The sequence below is a fragment of the Pogona vitticeps genome, chromosome 8 (genome assembly GCF_051106095.1).
Source record: "Pogona vitticeps strain Pit_001003342236 chromosome 8, PviZW2.1, whole genome shotgun sequence".
In the NCBI taxonomy this organism is placed as follows: domain Eukaryota; kingdom Metazoa; phylum Chordata; class Lepidosauria; order Squamata; family Agamidae; genus Pogona; species Pogona vitticeps.
The window spans coordinates 13070983-13086969 of NC_135790.1; the positions used below are offsets into that span (position 1 = coordinate 13070983).

Below are 15987 nucleotides of genomic sequence, written 5' to 3' on the forward strand. Positions count from 1 at the left end.
ATGGAGGGACACCTGCTGCTAGACTCCCTGCAGCTGACTATGGCAGAGGGCCAGGGTTGCCTTGCTTACCCCTCTGTGGAGCAGGTTCTTTCTCGGTTCCTGCAGCGTTTTGCAAACAGCGGCGTTCAGAGAAGTGGCAGTGAAGCTAAGGCAGCCATGATCAGAGATCTCTTTGGTATCCTGGAGGCAGCAGACGGTGAGTGGCTGTTTGGGGGCTTCCCACAGAATGCCACTGTCATACTTCTTCGTGACCTGGTAGTTACTCTGAGTTGCTATGCAGCCCCACTACAACAGGAAACAGAGGAACTGGGACTCCAGAGGAATGAAGATCCTTCCTACATGGCAGTACCTGATCGAGCTGCAGATGCCAGCCTGGTTCTCCGCAGCATTGTGACCAAAGTGGGCATCATGAAAAGCCTAGAGGGTCTAGGTACCAGAGTGGCAAACTCAGTTTTGCAGGAAGTGGCAGGACCTATGTTTGTGTTTGCTGTGACTCATATTGCTGCGAGGCCATGGACAAAACCGAATTCTCAGCGTATGGCTCACGAGTTGCTTGATGATTTGCTTCGAGCTTCAGACTGTCAGTCTATTTCTGAGTTCCTCAGGGGTACAAAAGAAGGCAAAGATGGGCGATTTGAAGAGGTGATGGAGTACTTGAAACCAGACTTGAACAGGTAAGTGAAAGCCCTGTGCTGAGTGCAGGTGTAACTTGGTAGTGTCTTTATGTAGGCACCCTTGAAGAAAATGAAAAATTGGTTATATGTATGGGGATGAGCAGGCAACTTGATCCCCTTGAAATGTTTTGGGCTGTAACTCCAATCATCCCTATTTGCTGGCAGCTTGGAAAAGTTACATTTTGGGACTATAGCAAGAGACCATGCTGGCTGGGGCTGTTCTGGGAGTTGTAGTCCAAAAACAACTTTTTCAAGCTCTGGCTATTGACCATATTGAGTAAACATAGGAGAATTACAGCACTAAACATCTGGAGATCACCAGTTCAACCATTTGTGAATGACAATACTATAGGAGTCAAATATCATTTGAAAGTTACTTTTGAAATTATTGCTGGACTTTTGATCCTCTAGATATTTTCAATGATAATTGTCAGTCTTTTAATACTCACCATGTTAGCTGTGGTATTGAAGAGTTCAAATCCACTGGAAGATCCAAAATGTCCCTGTCTCCTGTTCTAACATGAGTGCTCTTGAAGTAGTATTTGAGGCAGAAGGAGGGTTGCAGTCTGTAGAAGCTGTAAAATATTCTTTAGTTACTTTTCCTATCCCATTGGGGAATTCAGTGTGAGGATTCCTTACATGTGGTTCTCTAGGATTATTCATTTTTTTAAAAAAAAATTAAAGTATTTTTATTATAACATAATACATCAACAAACAACCATCACAAAATACAATGGAAGGAAAGGGGGGGGGGGTAAAATAAAACAAAACATAAGCACAGGGAAGTATTTGCTTTCATTCAATATCTAATACCTGTATACTCCTGACTTCATGACTGTGATACAATACTAGAATCCATAGTGTATAATACTGTATATTATCTACTCATATCTATTTCTGGACCCAATCATAAAACATTTTCCAGCTTTCTTTAACATATATTCTTGGGTTCTCACATAATGTCTCTGACAGTCTATCCATTTCTGCAATATCTAGTAATTTTTAAAGTAGCTCCTCTTTTTTCAGATTTTCCTGAGTTTTCCACCTTTGGGCCCAGATCAGCCTTGCAGCTGTAAATATGTGCAGCAATATATATATTTTTTTGGTCAACAATTTCTGGCATTATATAGGACTATTCTTTATTGACTGTTAGTAAATATGTAAGAATAGCTTCCCAGTGGTTCATTCTGTTCATGTTACAGATGCATAAAGCTGCCATATACCATCACCTACCACATGAGAGTATTAACTGGAAATGTCAGGAATTGGAACACTGAACCTTTCTAGTAGAGGAACAAAAATTAGAAAGTGTCCCAAAAAGCAGACTTATTTAATTGTTTCTGAACAGCAAGCTTAATGCAGCTGGTTTTTCTCTTGTCACTGCTAGGTAGATTATTTGTATTGGGATGGAATTGCTGTAAATTGATTTTAAAAAGTAACTCAGTATGAGATCATAGTTTCCATGGCTGAAGTCTGAAATCAGTCTCTGATACCTCCTGTTAAAGTAGTCGAGTAGCTGGTGATGGGAAAGGCTCTTCTTCAAACCTTTGAGCTACTGTAGACAGCCCAACAAAAATCTGATCTAGTATAAGGGAATTTCCTAGGCTGTCACTTATTTGGCTAATACTGATCCATGACCATATCACAGATCTTGAGGAGTGTCATGATCTTTTCTTCTGTTTCAGAGAGATGTGGCAGCGAAATCCAGCAACAAAGCATGTGTTCTCCACAGTGCTTCAGCAGGTCACGAGGCCCTGGCTTGGTCAGCACTTGGAGAAAGTGTTGCCACCCTCACTGCTGCTGTCAGACGACTATCATGTGGAAAACAAAATCCTGGGGGTGCAGTGTCTGCACCACATCATCCAGAATGTGGTAAGAAAAGGTCAATGGAAATATGCTACTTCTAGTGCCCCTCCCCCAGTATTATGCATAGGTACCCATTTTAGGGATGGTCAAGGACTTCTGAGTCCTGATTTCCAGCTGAGGTAAAAGAAACAACCAACAAAACATGATTGGCATTGAGAAGATAACTTCATACTCTTATATGACTCTGGAACAGAGACAAATTTTCAGGAATGTTTCTGAAGCTGGCTTTTCATGGGTCTAAAGATGCATGAGCACCAGCAGTTATTAGATGGTTGCTGTCAATATAGCCAGTCTCTGATCTAAAATAGTTGCCTAGGAAAATCCTCAATGTCTTCAGGCTGCTTTGCATTGAAGCTAATGTTGGGGGACATGCCAGCAATAGACAGAGTTAAAACTAGCAGTGGGTGGGGTCAAAGCCAGCTTTCCTCTGTGTGCTGCACCTTTTCTTTTTTCAACCCAGGTGGCTACTGGCAGGAGACAGTGCTCTTTTCCAAGCTCTAAACCATTTTTTTGCCAAAGGTTTTGGACTTGGCTGAGGACCAGATAAATTTAGTGTAAGAGTTGCAGGTTGCCCATCTCTTGTGAGACAGTGAGCTTGCTGGCTAGCCATAGTCACCTGAGATACCCTGGGGAGTTCCCAAAAAAGGCATGGTGTATCAAATTCCACAGCGCTTACTCCAAGCAAGTGGTAGTCAAAACTGCCTGCTTTTAGATGGTGTAAATTCACTTATTTGTTTCTATGCTAGATGAACAATTTCAGCAGATTCAGGGCCATCACTAGGGGAGAAGGGTGGGATAAACATCAAATAAAGAAATATCTCTGGTCCACACAGGCTACCAAAAAAAGTGAGAACTTGAAACCATATGTAGCCAAAGGTCCACTCGAGGGTTTGAAAAACTGATGCTAACTATTATTATATGAGGTGATGGAGCCATGACCTATTTAAAAGATGGATTAGTGCTCCTAGAGATTCCTGAGAAGAGCAGTTTACCTTCCCTCCTACCCCGGGAAACCATTTTTTGGCATGGGATGGGAAATTCTGAGGAGGCAGGGAGTGAAAAAATGCCCCAGGGCCACTCTTTGCTCACCCTTGTGGTTGTTCCTGGCCTGTAAAGATCTTACTACAGCCTTTGACATTTTTGTTCAGAGGCATGACATAGATGACGTTTCTTTCTTTCAGGAGATTCCTTTGGCAAAATCCAGGTAAAAACCAAGCAGATCAGAATATCACAATAATTTATTCTTGTTGCAGCCTGCTGCTACCCTCTGCCGTATCAACAGAGTTCATGTTGTGAATCATGCCCTTTCAAATCACCTCTACAGCAAAGAGGCTCAGCTCATGAAGGTAATTCCGGGTGAAATCTTACAGATTTTTACTCAGAGGAAACCACATTGGCATCCATGAGTTGCAAAAAGATGGCAGCCTTTGGTGTTTTCCAAACAATTTCCTCTGAACTCTGCTGTGTAAGTTTGTGAAGTGATGACAGAGCTATAAGCCCTCTGCTCCCTACAAGAGCAAAATTCTCTGAAGGCTCCTTAGCTGTCCCCTTTCGGAAATGAGTTTGTGCTCTTTAGGTCACCCCTGTAACTTTTGGGTTGTAACCCTTCTGTACCAGTATGGGACATTTAAGTGTTCCACAGTCATATTTTATTACCACATTCACACAAACATAGATGTACAATGACAATTTTCTGTGACACTTACCTGGACAGTTTCCCCAAATTTCACTCATTTTCCCATGTACAATTTGGGGCATTCTTTTGACAAACAAAAAACAGCCAAAACAAACAAAAATACTGTTACGTATATGCCCCCTTTTCCTTTTGCAGGGTGGTGTTTTTCGTTTTTTTGCTTTGTTTTGTTTTTCTTTCACTAATCAATGTAATGTACTGGAACAATGTAGGAGGTGCATTGGAATTCTCACTGAGGATGAAGATGTACAAGATGCCCTTTAACCCAGTACTTTGGAATTATAATTGGGGTAAGAAGGTACTTCATAGTCAGTGAGAGGTTTTTATTTTGTTTTATTTTTGTAATCCTGGTGCATTAAGGTTAAAGAAACAACTTGTACTCTCATGTTGTATAGCAGCTTCATCCACCCACAGAATACTGTAGGGAGAGTGTAGGGCTGGGCTTTGGGAGGGCCAGGGCACCCTGAGCATAAAACTGAGTGGGTTCCTTTAGTTCAGTCACTCAAATAAATCAATAATAAAATAATCTTGTTTCTAAAATAGGTGGTGTTGCTATGTGTTCTGGACTTGCTACCAATCTTGGAGAAGGCTCCGCCCCGGCAGTCCCATGATCCCCAACCTGTCACACCCTCTGATGAGGTGCTCCGGCTGCTACTGACCCACATGGAAGCAGAGCACCAGCTCTCCTTACGGAGGGTATATGCCATCAACCTGCCCACCTTTGTAGAGAGGTGAGAGATGTGACAGCCACAAATCTTTACTCTCTTCCTTCTGCACTTAAAAGACAAATAGTCAGTGCATCATACAGAAATTGTTCATCTTACTCAACATGTCTTTTGAAAGGCTTGGTATCCAGATTGTGTGTCATTTGAAGAAGCTGCAGCAGGTGATAGTGGCGTATATGGAAGTCTCCGATGGACCCGAGGAGGCTGCCAGGTTGGCGATATTAGAAACACTGAAATGCACCATAAAATATGCCTGGCCCAGGTACCTGCCTATTTATTTCACTTATATTTCAGCTTTCTTCACGTGAGATCAAGGTAGCATAGGTGACTATGCTCTACACTCTTGCATGGGCTGGAAAGAGTAATCGGTCTGTGGTGACCCAATGAGATGCACGTATCTGGGAGAACTAGCATTTATATTTTGGGTTCAGTTTTTAGGTAGAAGGATGTCTAATGGTGAAGAACCTCTAGCCCTTTAGATACAACTCACATAATCCCTCCTTGTGAGACTAATAGAAGAATTGAAGTCCAAAACATCTAGATGACCCAAGGTTTGCCACCGCTGGTCTATCAGTCTCTTTGTTTTTGGCCACAAACATGGGAAATAGCACATCCCAAACCATTTTGTATTGCAAGGGAGTAACAAGGACTGGCACTGTCCAAAAGGCCTTTCTGACCATCATTTGGAGTCATGAGTTTCTTGGATTTTAAGGAATGATTTATCTCAACAAGAACTAGATATGAGAGTAAGCTGCACCACTTTCATGATTAAACACTTGCTGTCCTTAAGAACTTATAAAGGAGCCAGTTTCAGGTTCAAGTTCCGGATTCTAACAATTCAGAACAGTATTTTTCAGGAGGTTTCTTTTGACAAATAAATAACAGCCAAAACAAACAAGTAAAATACCATATCTACTCCCTTTTGCCCTTGCAGTAATCCTGGTGAATCTGACTTGTGTGCTGTTTATGCAGTTTCAGGCTTGCAGTAAGAAAGCCCCAACCCCCCCCCCCCTTTTCAGGATTTCCACTTAGAAGAATCAGGTACCAGGTAATGAGAAATATCTGCTGGAGACCCTGTGGGCTGCTTATAGACTAAGTAGGCAATAAGAATAATGAACTAGACCACTGGTTCTTAACCTTGGGTTACTCAGATGTTTTTGGACTGCAACTCCCTAAAGCCTTCACCACCAGTTGTGCTGGCTGGGGTTTCTGGGAGTTGCAGTTCAAAAACACCTGAGTAACAAAGGTTAAGAACCACTGAACTAAACTAAAACAATATTCTGGAGGTTTGACCCTCCAGATATTTGGGGCTTTTTGCTCCTAGAACTCTTGGCCATTCACAATCCTCACTGGGACTTAGAAGTTCAAAGTCTAGTGTTTTAAACTAGACTTTTTGGACTACTTTTTGGACTCCGAATGCCAGAATCTTCCAGATAGCACACTCCGTGCATCTGAGAATGTTGAGTACAATCCATGGAAGTTTATGTCAAAATAAATTGTTAATTTTAAAAGACTGTTTGGTATTCTGTTGGACTAGACTAGCACAGCTATCCCTTTGAAAATCAGTGGTAATTTAGTTAACTTATCTGATTTTCCTTTGTGGAATGGTTGTGCAGGTATATCTTCTTTATTTACATGGAACAAGATAAGTTTCCATGTTTCATATGATCCCTTAAGAACAAGGAACATCTGTGCCTGGAAAGTATGCTGGCAAAATATACAGATTTTTACAATTAGGGAAGCATAGTCCTTGCAGCTATGATACTGTTTTGTTAGTGTGAGTCTTGCTCTGCTAGGTAGTGTGTTATATCTGCCTAGTTAGTTGGATGTGTGTTCCTAATTCCTTCCCTTTGGGAACTTAAAGTACTGTATTTTCCAAATTAGACTGACTTCAATTTGCTTTTTGCTTATATAGAATCAACTGCCGTCTCAGCATACTCGTCAGGGCTTTGCTGAGAATGATGTGGGATGTAAATACAGACAGAAGCTCAACACCTGAATGTGTCAAAGCATCATTGCTCCAGAGAGCCACTGAGTGCCTTCTCTTGCTGGATTACTCTTCCTGTGGCCAGGTGAAGGTAAGGAAATATCAACAGAAATCTCTCTGGGTCCGACACTGCAGTGTAGTTGTGGGTCAAGGAAGCATGAACAGCCTTGTTCCTTTAATAAAGCAAGCAAACCACTCACACTATTTGACATGCATTAGTCAGGACATAACCACAGTTCAAAAGCTAAACAACATACTGTGGTGCCTCACAAGACTAATGCCTCGTGCAACGAAAAACTTACAAGATGAAAGCATCTTGGGAGTTTTTTGGTGACTCGCAAGAGGAAATATTTTTTCATCTTGTGAGGCACGGTTTCCCATAGGAATACATTGCAATTTAATTAATGTGTTCCTATGGGTGAAAAAACTCAGAAAAAAAGTCAGAACACAGTCACTTACAGTACCAGGTACTGTAGACTGAGCCCCGCTCCTCATGGTGCCTTGGTAGTCCCAGAACAGGCGGACTCAGCCGAACAGCTGAGAGGTGGAAGCCATTTTGTGGTCGTCTCTGCTCCCGCCCTCTCAGCTGTTCGGCGCAGGGTCTCAGAGGCTTCCCGTGGCTTGCCCAGCATGGAAAAAGGCAGGGGAAAAGGGTGCTTTTCCCCTGCCTTTTTCCGTGCTGGGCAAGCCACAGGAAGCCTCTGAAAGCAGCCAGCAGCTCCCACCAGTCCTCCCAGCACCATTGGAGAACTGGCGGGGGACCTCTGAAAGCAGCGCTGGCTCCCCGCCCCCTGCCTCTCAGCTGTTCGGCACTCTGGTTACACAGAATCCGGCTGTTCCGGGGCTACCAAGGCACCGTGAGGAGCGCGGCTTGGTCTACAGTACTTGGTACTGTAAGTGACTTTGTTCTGAATTTTTTTTGTTACTTTTTTTGCCCATAGGAACGCATTAATTAAATTTCAGTGCATTCCTATGGTAAACTGCGCCTCACAAGATGAAAAGTTTGCAAGATGACATGACTCACTGAATGAATGAATTTAGTCTTGCGAGGCATCACTGTAGAGTGCTTGAAATCCCTATCAATGCATGTGTCCATGACATACGGTTTTAATGCTGTTTCTTTCACAGATATAAAACAAGATGGTATACATTTTGTTGCTTCTAAATCTCTTAATATGTTCCTTTCTTAAGAGACAGGTGGGGTAAAAATATTTTTCTTATGTGATACTTCAAAAGGACTTGTTAGAATATTTGCCTGAACTTAATATTTTAATGAGTATTTCAGAGGATTTAAGGTTAAACCCACAAACTTAAATACAGTCCCACACTCAAGTTCTTTTCGGTCATGCTGCCAAGCAGTGGAGACAGGAAATGCTTCTTGACAATTGCACGCTGACTTTGTAGCCAGTGTTGAGTTGCCTGCCCCAATGATTTGACTTATGAGGGTAAGGAAGTTTTCTCTGTGCTATATATTTTTTTCATTTTTAAATGGTTATCTTTTATTCCAGAATGCCATAGTCCCATACAGTGTAATACATTAACTTTGTTCACACACTACCTATTGAACACAACAGAAATCCCCTGTTTAGCTCTTTGCTGATTCACTCATGTCTATAAACAAGTCTGTAGTTCCACCATTTAATTCTGACATCTGGGTTGCCACAAATATCTGACATTCTTAAGTAGTTGCCTGGGCCCCACAAACCTAGCACAGATTCTTGTTGTGAGTCCTTCCTCCTTCAAATTTGTTTCTTTTCTTTTTAATGCATATTTATTTAAGGACAGGGTAGGGTGTACAAAAAGTAAGGGGGAATAGGGAAAATGGAAAAAGGGTTAGGGGGATAGAACACAATCATCCAATCAATTCATATTACAATAACAAATCAACTTTTTGCTTTTTCACAGTTTGATTACCCTCCTGCTTTCACCTTATAAATCAATTTTAGTTTAATTCTATGTTACTCCAACACTATCTGATAACTGCAGCCATTTATACAATACATCCCATCGTTTAGTTTCCTTTTGAATTGCACAGTCTTTCAGCCCATCTGTCAGGATATCCATTTTCCTCACTTCCCATATATTCACAATAAGTTTCTCTTGTTTCAGTATCTCTGCTTTCTTGAGATTTTTAACATAATGCTTTTTTAATTTTGGAAGCTGCATAGGTCACTGGATAACTCTTTATCCCATCTATGTTACCTGGTCTCATGCCCAATAAAGACGGTTCTGAAGTTTGTGCAACTTTATTTAACTGTTGTTTGGCATCTAATGTCCCCTTTCATCTCTTTCATCAGATCTTCTATTTTGCTAAGACCTTCATTCACTTGCTGAACCCTGTTATTATTGACTTTTGCATAGTAATCTGCCATTCCTTTTCTATTTCTTGTACAACTATTCCAAAACTTTGAGATTCAACAAACCAAGTCTCCATTTGATGTATTAAATTTCTCAAGCTTTCCAATGAGTGGGGTTTGTATCGATAATGCTATGTCCTTAACCAGAATGATGGCCCCTTAAATGTCCTTCAACAGGTTCCACAATTTTATCAACAATCCAAACCCCTAATCATAAACCTCCCCTTAGATCTCCCTCCAATCTTTATCCAAATATTATAAAAATCAACTTTTAACCCAGAAAATTCAAATAGAACCGTGGCACAATTATTTCTTCTTCTCCCGAGTCTAGCAAGCTATTATCAGAATCATACGCCATCTGACAAACCAAACAACAATAACAGAGTCTCAGACTCTCCAGTAGTTGTCCTTGAAGCCCGTCTTATGATCTTTCCATTAACCCGTTGATACTCCTCAGTCCAGTCAACCATGTCAGCTCCTTCTTTCTTCTCCAGAAAACCACCAGATTCTATTATCAAAAGTTCACAGAGTCCAGGAAGGGGAAAAGAAAAATACGTCCAAGCCAAACTGCATTCACATAACTCAAGTCTCTTGGATCTTGTCCGGTGGTATTACCATCTGGGATTTTTTTTTCCCAGATTTATTTTTCCGTCTCACTCTCTCAGCTTTGAAACCAGCGTGCTGTATTAAAAATGTTTCGTTTTTGAAGCAGACTGATAAGATAGGTTCACCGCTCTTTTTTTCTTTCAGCCAAATATTTTCATTCTTATTTTCAGCTTAATGCTTACCTGGCAGGGGAGATACCTTGATCATCATATACAGTGGTGCCTCGCTTAACGTTAATTCGTTCCAGCAAAATCGCTGTAGAGTGAAAATGTCATAAAGCAAAATAAAAAAGTCCATTGAAACGCATTGAAAACCCCTCAATGCGTTCTAATGGGCTGAAAACTCACCGTCCAGCAAAGATCCTCCATAGGAGTGGCCATTTTCACTGCCTGTAAAGTGAGGAATCCGTCCAAAAACACAGCGCGGAGCCATTTTAAGCAGCCGGTGGCCATTTTGAAACTCGATCAGCTGTTTTTTATCGTCGTAAAGCGAAAATCGGTTCCGGAACCAGGGAACCAATCATCGTTTAAATGAAAAAACCCATTTAAAACATCGTTTTGCGATCGCAAAAGCAATCCTAAAAACCTAATCGTCAAGCGATTTCGTCATAGAGCGGGGCAATCGTTAAGCGAGGCATCACTGTATGCTGTATTGACAGGGACTAGAAAGCATTTGCTGTCTATTTCTAGCAGGAAAATAATTGATGTAGAGACCAGCTCTGTTCAACAACCCAGCACTGTGAAGATGCTTCCTCCTAGGGTTAAGATTTTTCTACTACAAAACCCGTAAGTTTCCATCTTGGTATTCTGCTAGACAGGCATCTATATTTGGCTTACTTGGGACAAAGGGCTAAACTGGAAGGCTTTGAAGCCTAGTTATGCCTAAACATCCTGCTCCTGCCCCAGTAATAGCTGGGAGCTTTCTTTTTGAACAGGAAACTTGGATGCAGTTAAGCCTAGCGAGACTTAAAAGACTCCCAATTTAGGTTTTTCTTCAAGATTCTGTAAGGTGTCTGTCTGCTAGATAGACCCACCAATGGGGAATTATGGGATTTGTAGTCCCAAAAATCCCACCATAGTTCCTGCTCACAAAGAGGCTCCAAATAAAAACATGAAGTTTGGAAAGCCTTGATTCTTCCTAGTTTGTAGAACCTATATGAGAGCAGAGCCCTTCTCTTTCTCACCTCTAAAAATGTTCACAGCGCTGGATAGCAGAATGCCTGAATAGAACTTGAGTATGGGGCTGCATTTAAGGTTCTGGATCTAACCTTAAACCCGAGTGAATGGCCTTGGGTCAGACTAACTTGCCTCAGAGTCCTGTGAGGAAAGATGGGTATGATATTCTCAAGCTCATTAAAGAAAAAGTGGAATATAAATGTGACTAATAAAATAAATTCTATATGTCTTCTCATAATACCAGGTTTTACTGCAACAAGTCTACCACAATTGTCAAGATGCGCACCTTAAAGAATACCTAAGAAAAATAGAAGAGGAACCTGTGGGAAGTGTATCTCCCCTGTTGAAAACAGACATTTAGTAAAAATAAGACTATTTAAGTTTTAAGGAGGAAGGTGGGGTGTTTTTTTTTTGTTTGTTGGGGGGGTTGAAATCTATCTGATTTCTCTATACTGTATACTCCTATCTTGCTGCAACAAACTGCTAGGAAAGGACAAAACTTTAAAAACACAAAATGGCATTTTCAACCTTGTTTTGGTTTATTTATATACCACTTTTATATAAAAAAAAGAAGTCACCCCAAAGTGGCTCACAGAGTAATCAAGGCATGTAGAAATATTTAGGAACCCAAGTCATTCAGCTGCATTTAGTGCGGTCTTCAACTTCGTCCTGCCCAGATGTTTTTGGACTGTATCTCTCAATTGGCTGAGTTGCCTACGACTGATGACCAGAAATGAAAAATGGCATATATGGATATGACATCCAGACATATATAACTTGTCTAAAAACAGAACTTTATTGACTGTTACTATACTCCTCAAACTTACTAGAATCCTTATTTATGTTTCAGTCACAATTCACTGCTTTCGTTGATTGGAGTTTCCTGAGGCTGCCTTATACCAGAAAAGTTGCTGACACATTTTGCTGAGAGATGCTAGCTTGTTATCCCACTAAGTCAGCTCATTCAGTACAATTCAGAAATCTGGAGGGAGTCACGTGGCTTTTGATTTTGGCAACAGTTGTGTTTCCTGTTCATATTCTATCTCAACATAAGCACGTTTCCTCCTCGCTGGGCCCTTCAGTGGTGCTCTGCCTTTCAGCTTGGATTGGTGTTCTTTCTCTTCCTCCTCACTAGATGTAGCTGCCTCTTCTTCCTCCTCATCACTGGTGGTGGCAAGTTTATCCATATCCTTCAATAGAGGAGGCAAAAGAGTTAAGACAGTGACAGGACCACTGCTTTGGCACACTTCTCTACATATTTAAAGAGTCTTACAAGGCAATCTACTGTAAAGCAGCCTAAACAAATGAGCACCTCCCTTGTTTGGATTCTACAGCAAAGCCATGCTACAGTTGGAGATGGGATGTCTGAATATTTTTCTTTTTTCAGCTGAACTTAATTTTTCCCACCAATATGCTAAACCCCTTCAATCTTACAGGGCACTTTGGAATCAATTTGGAAAAAAAAAACCCTACCTACTAAACTCAAGAGACAAATTTTCCATGGAATGCCCCATCTGTATGGGATACAATGCAGCTATATTAGCTCTCGGGCATACAGTGGGCAAGGGATAACAGGATCTAAACACAACCTCAAACAATATTATAATTTATAGAGCACCGCTACCTTTTAAATTAGTGAATTATTTTTGTTTACTTTCAATACAAAAGCAGCATATAGCTATCACTCTTGCCCAGCTAAATGTCCTTGTAATACTGGAGGAACAGAAACAATAATGCATGTTCTTTTAGTTTGCCCTTTTTATCTGGATATTCAGAAAACTTTTACTGAAACATTTAAATAAATTTCCTGGATGATTAAAGGCATACAACACTTTTATTGCCTCCAGGACAGAATAACAGTATCATATGAGCTATTTTAAGTCTGGGGGTGTTTAGGATCACCTATTTCTAAAAAGTGTGGCAGTTTTACTTATTAAAAAATCATTACTCAAAAACCTTTTGCCCAAACTTCCAAAGATTTGGTAAACAGCAAGAGCAGACTGCTGAAATTGTGCCACATTTGGTTCTGATCTGAAAGCCCAGTTAAAAAGTTATTTTTCATTTTGGCAGCCCCCATTCTTAGAATTGCCTTACAGAATGTTGATTTGTTCTGGCCCACTCTCAATAATGTAAAAACATAGTAGGAAGTTACTCCTAACTCCTATATTGCTTTCTTCCACCAGCTAGTCCATGCTGCTATAAAATCCAGGAACCTTCCTCTTTAAAAAGCCATTATTTTCCATAAAAGACCACACAAGATATGTATATATCTCATGGACCATGCCTTAGGACCTGTGCTATCATTAGTCCTAAGTACTTAACATTCGTATGTGGTACCATCAAGACATATGACTTCTTTAAAAATACAGGGCCTTCTCCCAATTACTGTGCAACTTAAAACCTGACAAAGCAGTAACTACAGAGGAAAGAAAGAAAAGGAGAATGGAGTATACAACAGAAGCACATGCACTGAAATGGCACATACTTGCCCAAAGTAGTGCTGTGACACTAACGGGAGTGGGATACAAATTGAAAGAAAGAAAACACTGGATTAATTGTAGCAGGACAGCCTTCCCAATCAAATATGCTTTTCAGATGTGGAAGTGGTGATTGTAGGGTTAATGGAAACTAATCAACACATCTGGAAAGCACATTTAGTTAAGAAAGACTGTAGTAGAATATGGAAAGCCTTTAGCAGTCTGCATTTACCTCAAAGTCACTGATGTCACTCTCGTCTACCTCCACAAATTCCCTCTTGTTTGAGTCCTGTAAAGAGAGAAGAGTGAAAACAGCCTCCAAAGCAGAGAGGGAGTCTTTGCTTCTCCTGTAAGGTATGATCATCATAGGCATCCTTCAGTCTTGAGAGATTATGGTAACATGCTCTAAATAGAGGAGTTATCTCCAGAGCATGAAGCCTGGGTAAAGTAATATGGAGGATAGGCTGTTACCCAAGCAGCAGATCCCCCCTCTCCACATTGCTGAAATAGTCCAATGGAAAGGCAAGAGCCAATACGACTGGTTCCAGCAACATCGCAGGAATTGGCAGAACGACATGAACTGCCTTCGGGACTCCAGCTCCGGATTTTGCCTCTATATTAACTCCTGAAGCCTTTTCCATGAGTGGATATAGCCGCAAGGCAGCAGAGGTTTAAAATCGAAGTTTTCCTTCTAGATGGGCTGCCTTCCATGGCTGACGAGCCCCACCTACCCAGTGTAAGGTACACTACTCTAATTTTAACGTCCACAATAAATCCTCCCCTCAATCCCAATTACTGATAAATAGAATTCAATTGGGCAGTATTCAGTACTGGACCTCCCAGTGGAACTAATACAGGAGAAAAAGGGAGTGAGCATTTTCCCTTCTGTAGCCCCCCAGACCTGACCCAACTCATGTGAACACACAAACCAGTTCTGGAGGATGGAAGTTTAAGACTGTGTGGCGCCTCAGGGGAAGGGGGACATTTCACCACATATTGGATTTAGGACACAGTATTTCAAAACATAGGGAACAGAATAGACTTGCTATTTCCTCTTTGATACAGCCAGATAAGAAGCTTGTATTGCTTTGGCAGAGCAACGAGGGAGTGTGAACAGTACACCCATCTGCAGCTATGGCTTCTTTTGGGTTGGTCTCCTAATTGGGGCATTTAACTTTTCAAAGACCTGAGTGACTGGAACATTTAATTCTCAATGTTGATGATTGGTTAACTGTACAAATGGGGTTGGATAAGGATCACATAGCATCTTTTCTTCAACATTTAGTCAAGTGTAGCAGTTCCAGAACACTTAAAGAAACTTTAGAGGAGGAGGAAAAAGCTCCCATCAGAAACTATGTACCAGAATGCTGAAGAGTTGTACAGCAAGAACATAACACACTCTAGGAGTACAGTGGTGCCCCAATTTTACAACCATCTTGACTTGCAACTAATTCGAGTTACAACCAGCTCCAGTTGCAACATTTTGCTTCAACTTGCAACCGGCGCTTTGAGATGCAACCAGAAAAAAAGCCTCTTTTCCCCATTGTTCCTTCCCTCCCTCCTTTCCTGCCTTTTTTTAACCTTAGAGGTCATCTTAGGTTTTTAAAAAGTCTCCCCCTAGTGGACGGATTAACTGCTTTTGTATTAGTTCCTATGGGAACTAATAATGCTTTGAGATATAACCAGCGCCTTGAGATACAATCAAAAAACAGCTGGAATGGATTAATCACTTTCCAGTGTATTCCTATGGAAAATAGTGCTTTGAGTTACAACCATCATCCGGAACTAATTAAGTTCGCAACTCAAGGCACCACTGTATGATGCAAACAATGTTTTTCTTAGCAGAAAACAAACAACATTATAGGAACTTGCAACACTTCACCCAAGGTGTCAACACAGGTAATGGAATTCCAAAGCATTACTACCTCCTCCTCCTCCTCCTCCTTCTTCTCGTTATCTGAGTCACTCTCACTCTCAGCTTCCTGCTGTTCAAGAGCTTTATCAAAGGCATGGATGGGGAAGTTATAGATATCACCATACTAAAAAAGGTTAAAAAAAATAGAAGAACATGGTTAGATGATCCCAAAACACAGAAATCCCTCAAAGCCAGAGAGTCCTAGACTGATAACTGTCCAAACATCCCAAAAGACTACTGAAATCAAAACAATTTACTTTTTCAAGTTCTGCAGTATGAGACACTGGTAGGTCTTGTAGGATACACGCATGTTCCATAATGTTTGTATACCACATATAACATCCTTAGGCAAATTTTTCACAACTTACTCCGCTCTTCAAGCGGATGTGCACTGGTGGGCGGGGGTTACTGAAAGATATGCTGTCTGATAAGGTCATCACCATTAAAAGCCATTTTCGAATTAGAATAGTCTGGACTTTCAATGCAGTATTCAGAAATAAATGATCCAAACA

The 15987-nt window shown here is 41.0% G+C and overlaps 2 protein-coding genes across 2 annotated transcripts in view; one reads left to right on the forward strand and one right to left on the reverse strand.

The window, feature by feature from the left end:
* TTI2 (TELO2 interacting protein 2) lies at positions 1-11610 on the forward strand. The gene is made up of 7 exons (XM_020812320.3): positions 1-674; positions 2360-2546; positions 3794-3886; positions 4777-4964; positions 5077-5220; positions 6874-7036; positions 11328-11610. The coding sequence occupies exons 1-7, from the start codon at positions 1-3 to the stop codon at positions 11442-11444; spliced, it is 1566 nt and encodes a 521-aa protein (XP_020667979.3). The 3' UTR covers positions 11445-11610.
* The window catches only part of MAK16 (MAK16 homolog), a 23006-nt gene continuing 18619 nt past the window's right edge, over positions 11601-15987 (reverse strand). Inside the window, exons 8-10 of the mRNA XM_078379748.1 lie at positions 15486-15599; positions 13793-13849; positions 11601-12273 (exon numbers count right to left, since the gene is read on the reverse strand). Coding sequence (XP_078235874.1) covers positions 12076-12273; positions 13793-13849; positions 15486-15599 — 369 coding nt within the window. The 3' untranslated portion in view covers positions 11601-12075. The remainder of the gene's footprint in view (positions 12274-13792; positions 13850-15485; positions 15600-15987) is intronic.

Excerpts from the sequence above, each read along its gene's own strand:
- TTI2 (XM_020812320.3), top strand. The coding sequence starts at position 1 with ATGGAGGGACACCTGCTGCTAGACTCCCTGCAGCTGACTATGGCAGAG. Across the intron at positions 675-2,359 it reads TTGAAACCAGACTTGAACAG|AGAGATGTGGCAGCGAAATC; the intron begins GTAAGTGAAAGC and ends CTTCTGTTTCAG. Across the intron at positions 3,887-4,776 it reads AAGAGGCTCAGCTCATGAAG|GTGGTGTTGCTATGTGTTCT; the intron begins GTAATTCCGGGT and ends TTTCTAAAATAG.